The following is a 10340-nucleotide window of genomic DNA, read 5'->3' on the forward strand; positions in this document are numbered from 1 at the left end:
TAAAAAATACTTACTTACTTACTTATTTACACACACACACACACACACACACACACACACACACACACACACACACACACACACACACACACACACACACACACACACACACCCCCCCCCCCCCCCACACACACACACACACACACACACACACACAAACACTTTAGTAACAATTGAACGTGTGTGTCTCTGATAAACTTGAACAGATGCTGTTGTTCTTCATCAACTTTAACTCTTTCTGCTCGAGTGTTGCAATGATTCAGAAGATTCTTGTAGAGACTGTTGCGTCAGGCCTGGGGGGTCAGGGTTAGGGTTAGAACTACCATAAAGGGTCAGGGTTAGGGTTAGAACTACCATAAAGGGTTATAGTTAGGGTTAGAACTACCATAAAGTCTAAACTGCCGAACAGCCCCATCTAGTGGAGAAACTGCTTATGCACTCAAATGTCATTTGAATTGTTAGTTATTACTCGTTGTATCAGTTGGTGTTTTATCATAAATTTGATTTGTCTTTTCTATTATCAGAACAGATTTAACAACTTTACTCTAACTAATCTTTACAAACTAATCTATAACCTTGTTTCTGTCACATTGTGTACTTGTCATCGTATGTCTGGATTCTAAGAGATGCCATTTTTCCAAGACTTATTTTGGTAAAAGCGTTTTTTAGTGAGACTTATTCAAGCGAGGATCTTATGATAACCAGGTCAACAACTGAAGATTTATTCCCACTCGGACCATCGCGGTTGTCTACCCGTCTGTTCATTAATATTGTTCAATTAATTTAATGAATTTTTTTTCTGTTATTTTTATTCATAGTTTTTTCATTATTCATATGTCATTTTATTTTGCCGCCACAGAAAAAAATCCAGTGTTTTTATAACTCTGGCAGTAAAGGTTTTCTGATGTGTTCTTTTCATCGAGAATGTGTTTTATACTTTTATCTCCGTGTTCTAGTTACTGTAAGTATGGAAGACTGTGTGACTCACAGTACAATGTACCTCAACCTTCTGTACGTACTACTCTATACTTTGATGAGCTGATAGAATTAATATTGAATAGGAAAAGCTTGACGTCATTCAACAACAACAATGTTGTTCTCAGTGTTATCTTGACCTTTTAAGTATATTTTACTGGGTATTGTTTTGATTGTTTAAGTTCTTTGTGAACCTGGTCTAGTAAAGTACTCTACAAATATTACTTACTTACTTACTTCTTTTTATGTCTTGAAATACCATCAATCAGGTCCCTTCACTGTATCTTAATTCCCTAATTTAATGCACATTTGTGAAAAATGAAACTAGTGTTTTCATCTTCATATTAGTTCAGCTGCTGAGACAAATAACACAATATAAACTAATTGTTTGGACCAGAAATCTGAGGAAAATATAAGAGAAACTGAAGTTTGCGGACAGTTTCAACAAATTGTTCATTAAATAACTTTAGTTTCACATCTAGATATGAATTTAGACAGATTTGATCCAAAGACACTCTAAGGTTTTTAAAAGAAATGCGACTAAACAATTAAAGACATTTGATCTCGACTTTCCATGAATGCGAGTCAATTCTTTTCTCTGATCTACTCTTCCAGAGACAGATGATGCAGAAAGAAAGATGTAGAGAAAATAAATCCTCGGGTTTGGTCTCATCGAGTCGTGACTGAAGCGTCAACGATGGTTTGACGTCATGGAAGAAACAAGCGTTTAAACCCGCATCTCGATGTCATGTCTAAAACTTCACGAAATGTCAATCAAACGTTCTAAATGTTGTCTAAACCGTTGATTTATTTTTATTTTTGCTTTATTTTCGCATTTACTGACCATCGGCGGATGCTTCGAATGACGTCACGACTGGAGCAGTCACCTGGACCGCTGATTGGTTCCCGGCGCTCATCCGGGTACTGTGCTGGAACGAGCCCATTAGCTAAAGGTACCAATATGGCGGAGGTAAGAGGGAAAACAGGGGAGAAGCAATCCAACTTAAATCGATATTTCTATCATTTATGTGCCGTATTTTACACTTTCACGCTATCGATTGAGTAAAGTATGTTTTTTCCAAACTGTAAATCGTTGATTGTGTGTTATTTGTGTTTTAAATGGCTGTTAAATATCCTTTAATGTCGGGACTGAGCCTTCACGAGCAGGCCGCTGCGCCGTCGCTCTCAGCTGCTCTGAGGAAACGGATACATAACACTGGCTGATAAAAGTGAATTCTTTGACTGTTTCTCGTGATTTAGAATCATCTTTTGTTTTATCACAGGGTCTTGGAATTACAGAGAAATGATACATTGTATTTGATGTCTCCGAAGTACATTTATCTGCGCGCTTCTGGGTATCCGCGGTAACCGTATTAACAGTATTAGCTCCGACTGTACATCTTCACCGGTAAATACTTTTACCTCCTTCCATGAACCGCGTTATTGGCGAGTCTGTCTTAACATTGTCGTTCATCTGCTCATCATTCAAGTGTTCTAAGAGGGTTCTTGTCATATTTGCAGGCTTCCCTCGGGAGTTCGAGTCCAGGTAAGACGTCGACACAAACCATGACGTCATTGTCATGTTCTAACTTTGTTTTGTATTTCATCCTCTATATTGTCACGCTGTTGTTTGTGTTGTTATTTCCAACATGTTGTGTCTGTGGTCAACCTGGTGTCTCCTCTGCTGTAGTTGGCTCTTTATCGTCAGAGGACCATGATTTCGACCCGACAGTGGAGATGTTAGTCCACGATGATGACGACGAGAGGACTTTGGAAGAGGAAGAGTCTCGAGAAGGAGGAAGGAACTTTAGCTCAGAAGTTGCAGATCTTGAGAAGGTCAGTGCTTTAAATCAATACTGGAATATATGTTGGAGAAAACGAATAACACTGTAATAAGATGCAAGCATTTCAAACGTGTCTCTAAACGGTCTCTGGTCCAGGAGGGGAACATGCCGTTGGAAGAGCTTCTGGCGATCTATCGCTACGAGGCTTCAGCAGGCTCCAGTGTAGACAGTTCTTCTGGAGATCTCACGGATGAGCTTCCAGACATGACTCTGGACAAGGTACGTTTTTGGTGGCATTGCAGGGAACCCTGAGGTTTTGTACTCAACAGTCATTAATCAATGTTTTACTCCCGTTCAGGAGGAGATTGCGAAGGACCTGTTGTCTGGAGACTATGAAGAGGAAACGCAGTCGTCAGCCGACGATCTCACTCCATCCGTCACCTCACATGAGGCCACAGATTTTTTCCCAAGAACTCTTAGATGTAAGTAAACTTGTAAACCTGCTTTTCCTGATTAGTGGCAAGATATTATATACAGTTTTATATCATAAAGTATACTATAATTTCCAAATAGTTAGAAAAGACATGGAGAGTTGGTATTATATATATATATATATATATATATAGGGCTGATTTTTTAATTAATTAATTGCAATATTCCAAAATGCGATTATTATATCGCTGAGGTTGCGATTATTTTTAATGTTCATTTAATTTTACCTTCAAGCGGAGACGCTTTAACCAGTTGATCAGTGACGTCTAGAGAAGAGCAGAAGAAACAAACTACAGGGTTTTCAGCAACTTTACATCCTGACATTGGTTCATTTAAACACACAAGAAAATGCTCAAAAATATGCAGTAAGAAAAAGAAGAATGACTGACGAGTGTTTTCACTTTTCTTTACTCTGAAGTTTGTGTGATTTATTATTGACTCATAAATATAAATGGTAACATCAGACTTAACACGTTTTTACACTAGTTTTAGTATTTGCAGTGAATATGTTATGTTTGTGTAATTGAAGTAACTAAATTAACCTTTATGTTAGGGTTTGTTTGCCTCTATCATAAAAATGACTTAATAACTTTACCTTTAGAATCAAAGAGAAATACATTTAAATGTTAAGTTAATCATCTATTGTATAAGACCAAAAAATGCATAAAAAAGAGGACATTGGAAAAAGAATCGCATAAATAATCGCAATATGTCAGAAAATAATCGCAATTATATTTTTTTCAATAACCATTCATCAACATCCCAAACTTTCCTGATTAATTGATGCGTAAACTGTGAAATTAATACCGTAAATAAAACAACACGCTTGGAATGGACAATATAACAAATAATTTAAAGTTAGAGTGCATGTATCTAAATAAAAATATATAACTCGCCACTCAAACATGTTGATCTCCTTAACAAGTCATTGGTGAGTCATAGAAACTCTCTGAAAAAATAGCAGCTGCTGAGTTGGAAATTACTTTCATGAATTTGTGATCCAATCTTGAAATGAAATGTTATCTTAATAAACCAACATTGCTATGCATTTTAATCATTTCATACATTCCCCAGCAAATGCAATTTCTGATGGCGACAAAGAGTCTGAGTGTGATGAAGATGGACCCAATCCAGAAGATTCCAGAAAGGTGAAGATGACTCTTTAAGGAAGAGAGTTGTCTTTAGTGTTATATTAATATATATATTAAATACCTGTTCTTCCTTAGGAAATAATGGTGGGGATGCAATACCAGGCAGATGTTCCTTCTTGCCTGTGCCACTACAAAGATGGAGAGAAAGGTATATTCACATTAACAGAACTAAACTCTTTCTATTGTCTAAAGGATACTCAAACATATGCACACACATGTTTTGTCCTTACAGTGTATGAAGATGAAGACGAGTTGATGTGGAGTCCAGGTGTTCTGCCAGAGAACAAGGTTCGGAGTTTCTTGTCAGACACGTTGTCTCGAACGACGGAAGAAAAGAATGGATGTGAAAAGACTTGTGGGCACATGAGAGACGACGAGCAGGTGAGACACCGACACCAGACATTGAGATGATGCACAGGAAGTGAAGACGGATATCGGTTGGAAAAGAATAAAGGCAGCCATTGATGTGAAGTGACCACGTTCAGGTTGAAAAGTGAAGGAGAGACTTTGCGATCATCCATTTGAAAAACTAAAACCTACTATTATGATGTAACGATACCTTTCAGAATGATTACCATATTTGAAGCAGTCGGTAAGAACTGAATGTATGGCTTAACTTCTGTTACAAAAGTATTTCTAATTTGAAGCCAAATGTGTGTATTGTCATGGTTCTTGATACTTTATTTTATTCCCCCATAGGCTTTGCATGAGCTTGTCAGGTGTAACTATAACGCCCGCGAGGCTCTGGAAAGATACTGCAGCCGAGTCAAGAGCTGTAAAGGTGAGAGAAACACGGGTCTCAGGACTGTAAGAACCGTCTTTTCCAGTTGGATATATTGCCATACTTTAGGAACAAAAACATATTGTTTCTTTTAAAGAAACAACACTTTTTCTGGCTTTTATAACAAATAAATGAGCAAATACTTAACTATACTCTAATCAAATATGAAAGTGCTTCTCAAAATATTAGGACTATTCCAGAGATGGACGACACAAACGAATAAACATGTTCTCTCTGTTGCTTTAGAAAAGTCCCCGGCGTGGTCAGAGGACGAGTGCAAGAACTTTGAACATGGCCTACAGTTGTATGACAAGAACTTCCACCTCATCCAGAAACACAAAGTAAGTTGAAATAGAAGTAAAAAAGTGTTATCTTGCAGAAATCCTTTTAATGTATTTGTTTGTGTCTTCAGGTCGCAGCGCGGAGTGTTGCTGAGTGTGTGGCGTTCTACTACATGTGGAAGAAGTCTGAGCGCTTCGACTTCTTTGTTCAGCAGAATCGGTTTGGGAAGAAAAAGTACAGCAGCTATCCAGGTGTTACGTAAGTGTGTTCAAACACTGACCCTCCTGGTCCGTGAATAATAATGAATACCTTTTCTTCAAGTGACCTGATGGACAGGCTTGTTGACGAAGCAGACGGACTCGCTGTAGACAGTTCGTCCTCTGTGTGCTCGGGGACTGGAGGCGGGGGCCGACTAGAGACCACCACGGACCAGCAACTCAGTCTTCTCAACTCGATCACTGCCAGTGACCTCACAGGTAACATTGGTCTTGTTAGACTGTGGAGTAGTTTGATGTGTTGCTCCATCATGACGTGAGCTGTGAGCTCAGATGATCCGTGTGGAGATCATGTCTCGATCTTTGTCTGAACTGTTATTTATTGAATACACACCTGTGTCTCCTGTTATGGATCATGAGACTTTCATGATTTGAGGTTTTTATTTCTCACAGTCACATGCTTGTTTTCAACTAGTTTAGCTTTTACAAAGTGAGTAAAGTTCCTGAAGTTATCAATTTTCATTCCAATATCGCAAACCGGAAGATTCTTACGTAAATGACTTTTTCATGAACTCATCAACAAAGATTGTATACAATTGTGCGAGTTCTGTCAATAGTAAACAAATGCAGATGAATTCAAGTGTTATGGATGAAATATTTTATATTTAAATAATTATTGTTTCAGATAACATGTCCGTCATCCGCTTAAAACAAGCTTAAAATATAGATTAATTTATCTCTGATCAATTCTTAAGTGGAGCTTCAGTTTAAGACGTTACAGACGAAGACAACTGAGCTTCAGTCTTCGTCTGTAACGTCCTTCTTGGATAAACTATTTATTTATTTATTTCTATTTTTTAGTCAATCAGTGCCCGAGTCCAATGAAAAATGAAAATGACTAAAATTGATTTGTTCAAAACATATAACTTTGACACGTTTTAACACGCCAGTCTTTATTATCTGCAACAATAATTCTAACTCTAAAAAGAACAGATTACTCAGAAAATAATCAACATTAGTCGACATTAGAGTAGAAACCGAGTAAAGTTTGAATTTTGGGTGAAGCATCACTTGAAGCTTTGATATCTTGACATATTGATCCTAAGAATGTTTTATAGTGTATTTTGACTGCAGTGTGTCCTGATGAACTGAACCATGTGAGCCTCGTTCTGAAGGAGGAACTGATGTTCTTATGCTCTCGTCCGGGTTTCCTTCTTCAGCAAGAGTTGACAAAAGACAAAATGAAGGGTAGAGCTGCTGGTTTTTCATCATTAGAAAAATGAAATGCCCACATTTCTTCCAATCCTTATTTTCAAATACTCCCTAATCATTGTCCACCTGTGACTGACGATTGTCACAAACATGCTATAAATAAAGACTTTGAGCGACTGAACAGATGTTGTTCCTGCTCTTCACTGTTGTGTAAATGATATGTATATTTGTTGTGAGTTACTGTTCGTGCTTTGAATCAAATGCAAAATGGCTACAAATTATTTTTTTTCAATAAGGTGTTTAAATGTTTACAAGCATATACATGTATAAGAAGCAGTTCACTGCCCCGGCGTGTGTGCGTGTATGGGTGTGTGCGTGTGCGTGTGTGTGTGTGTGCGACCTTTACTGTAAACAAACAGACTTTGTATTTTATCTGAATTTAAGAGTCAAATAATTGCTAAATTGATGAAGCTGCACCTGAATAATGTAACTCACCCCAACAACGTGTCTAGGATGCGCCACCTGTTGGACATATGTGTCAAACCCACAGAAGTCAAAAGTAGATGCATTTTATTAATCAACTCTGGAGGTCTCTTCTGGAAATTGTTCTTGTTTTAATGAAAATATTGTCTGCTGTAAACTGAAGAAAAGGATACAAACATAGAATAAAATCATCACTTCCCTCCATTCCTGAGTGATTATGTCTAATAGTCTCTGGGAATCATTCATTCCGCGAGCTATTAGTGTCTGTTTACTGATGACAGTGTCAAGTCACGCAAATGAAAGTGTGATCGCAAATGAAAGTCGGCCACATTATAAAGTTTGACACGTTGTTTTACTCTTGAAATCCAAGTCACTTGTTCTCTGACGTGACGTTGTGTTCGCAGCTCTCAGCAACACGGTGGCGACGGTGTGCAGTCCAGCTGAGGTCAACTGTCTGGACTCGTACAGCTTCCCTCCCCTGGAGAGTCTTCACCGCTCTTCGCTCAACCACGAGGAGTCGCTGGGTTTCCCACCGAACGGCACCGACACCGACTGCCTGAACATGTTGGACGCTGGCTTCTACCACTCGGAACTGGGTCAGCTGGGCAGCGTGTGCATCAACAAAGACTGTGAGCGACCGTCCAAGAGACTCAAGATGGCGCTGCCCGACTCCTTCATCAACGACATGTCGGTGGGAAACCTGGGAGTTGACTTTGAGGCGCGACGGACAACAACGCACCACCATCGGCTCACCGCGGCCAAGATGGCGGTGTCGGTCACAGACTTCGGGAGTTTGTCCAGCGGCGCCGAAACCAACGGGTTCTTGGGAGCTCGTGCCCGGCATCACACGCAGCACACTGCAGCACTTCAGTCCGAGTGATCTTCCTGTCAACGCTGTACATAAAGACTGGCCCCACAAATGTTGGATCACTTCTACTACTACACACAGACACACACCTCACTATATATATGAAAATACTTTTGTTTTCATTTTTGTGTACTATGACATCAGTGATGTCTCTCATTATAGAACTAAATCTTGATTTCTCTCAAGAGTATTTCGCCATTTGTTTGAACTTTATGTCTCGTCGAGCCCAGACGCTGCACCAGGAGAGGTGTGTGTGTCTTCCTCACACACAACACACACTCCTCTCCGAAGCTACATTTTATATCCTGCCACTCTTTCTTTCTGCTGCCAAACACTTCTTGGTTTCTGCCTGTTGAAGTGGTACTTTTCTTTCCCAGTGTTTGGTTTACAGGTACTTTTAAAAGTCTGAGTTTAAAGAGAAAGTTTGGAATTAAGTCGCGACTGATCCACAGTCGAGTTTATGTTCATGAAGATTTAGTTTTTATCATGTTTTCCATACTTGAGTTTTAATCTCTTTTCAAACCTGAGTTTCTTGTGTTGGAGTCAAAACGATGCAATGCATTGGATTTTACTAAAGTTTGGCCACATTTTATTTCTTTCACCATTTTTTAAATAGTTTTAGTTTAATTTTTTAAGCCAACATAGAATATCTTGATCTTAACCATTTTGAAGAGATTGTTTGTTTGGCTTCGACACAAAAAGCCATGAAATGGTGAATTAATTTGATGAACAGAAACTGTCACTCGATGAAAATGTCAAACTCTATTGATCCTTGAAAGTGGAAAAAAGGAATTAAGAACTTTTTAGTATTATGTTGTTTTGTTCTCACTTTTTGTGCTACTTTTGGAAAAAGATAATGTGTAAATATTTATTGCTTCTTCTGCCTGCTTGGGAAACCCTGCAACAGTATTATATATTTATTTGAATCCACTCTGACGTCGTATCAACTCGTCTAGTGAACCAGGTCTAGTAGCAGCAGGCGAAGGTTTGGACTGCATTACGCGAGTCGGACGACTGGATGCAGGAGTGTTTACTTAATTTATCTATGCATTGTGATACGAGCAAACCAGTTTGTTTCAGGGGTACCTTTGTTTCTATGGTCCACATGTTTGTGTGAAGACGTTTAAGACGAGCTTTCTTTCGTTTGTCCTTCTGTGTAAATATTTAGCAAATAGCCTTTAAAAGTCTGTTTCTTTCTCCAGATGGCTGTAGATATGTACAGACGTCCCTCTGACTGCAGATCAAGCATGTTGCTGACGCTCACTTTTAGTCTTACTTTGCTTCCGTGTTGAAGATCTTTCCTGAAAAACAAAATCTCTTCACACGTCTCAGTGGCTGGAAACGGCTGCTGCTTTGGAAAGTCTCTCTGGTTTCCATTCAGATGTAATGCAGTAGATCTTGGAAGTCATATTTATTTCAGCAGTGGTTTGTACAGATGCAGAGAAGTGTCGAATGTAAGGCCAACACGTCGTAGAAGTAGTTTTCTTTCCTCCTTGTGAATCTCCAAAATGTGATATTGATATCTCTGGTGTGAGTGTGACGGCGACTAAACAATATCTTTCATTTTGTATCGTGTTTTGAAGTTTAAATAAGGAGAAGCGATTGTTTTTGATTTTGATTTTTTTTTTTTTTTTGGAGTTCAAAGGAAACCTTTGTGAATAATTCAAACCTTACAAAATTAAGAGTGTATATCCAGATATATAGACAATCAAAAGCGTCACTATGAGAAAAGTTTTGAAAGCTATCTTTATTGTTTATAAGAATTGTACATAAACATTCATTTTGTTTATTTTTTCCTCTTTTGTTGAACATTATTTTGTATTTTCTGTTGTCCTTTAATACCTTGTGTACAGATCCAGAAATAAAGCTCTGGAAAAAGTTCATTTTTGTCTTGAGACCCAAGTTTAGCATCGTAAGCTAAGTGTTGGTACAGCATTAAGACGGTATTCATACAACATTCAAACTGCTGTCCAAACGCATGCGCACTGGCCTCTCTAACTCCGTCAGCAAACAGAATCAATCGATCACAGTTTATATCATAGACATATATAATAGACATATAATGGACATATATACATATATTTATATAATAGACAT

The 10340-nt window shown here is 38.4% G+C and overlaps 1 protein-coding gene across 2 annotated transcripts; it reads left to right on the forward strand.

Annotated features, from left to right (window-relative positions):
• Positions 1–2100: 2100 nt before the first annotated feature.
• On the forward strand, positions 2101–10124 carry mier3b (mesoderm induction early response 1, family member 3 b). Of its 2 annotated transcripts, XM_087779192.1 has the most exons (13): positions 2101–2168; positions 2493–2521; positions 2666–2811; positions 2916–3038; positions 3118–3241; positions 4326–4399; positions 4478–4550; positions 4635–4783; positions 5102–5183; positions 5430–5524; positions 5596–5723; positions 5787–5941; positions 7780–10124. In XM_087779192.1, the coding sequence occupies exons 1-13, from the start codon at positions 2116–2118 to the stop codon at positions 8253–8255; spliced, it is 1707 nt and encodes a 568-aa protein (XP_087635318.1). In that variant the 5' UTR covers positions 2101–2115; the 3' UTR covers positions 8256–10124. The 2 variants fall into 2 exon arrangements, with proteins under 2 accessions (XP_087635318.1, XP_087635317.1); XM_087779191.1 differs by lacking the exon at positions 2101–2168 and having other exon boundaries at positions 2490–2521.
• Positions 10125–10340: the final 216 nt, after the last annotated feature.

This window comes from Callionymus lyra, chromosome 1 (genome assembly GCF_982586985.1).
Source record: "Callionymus lyra chromosome 1, fCalLyr1.hap1.1, whole genome shotgun sequence".
Classification (NCBI taxonomy): Eukaryota; Metazoa; Chordata; class Actinopteri; order Syngnathiformes; family Callionymidae; genus Callionymus; species Callionymus lyra.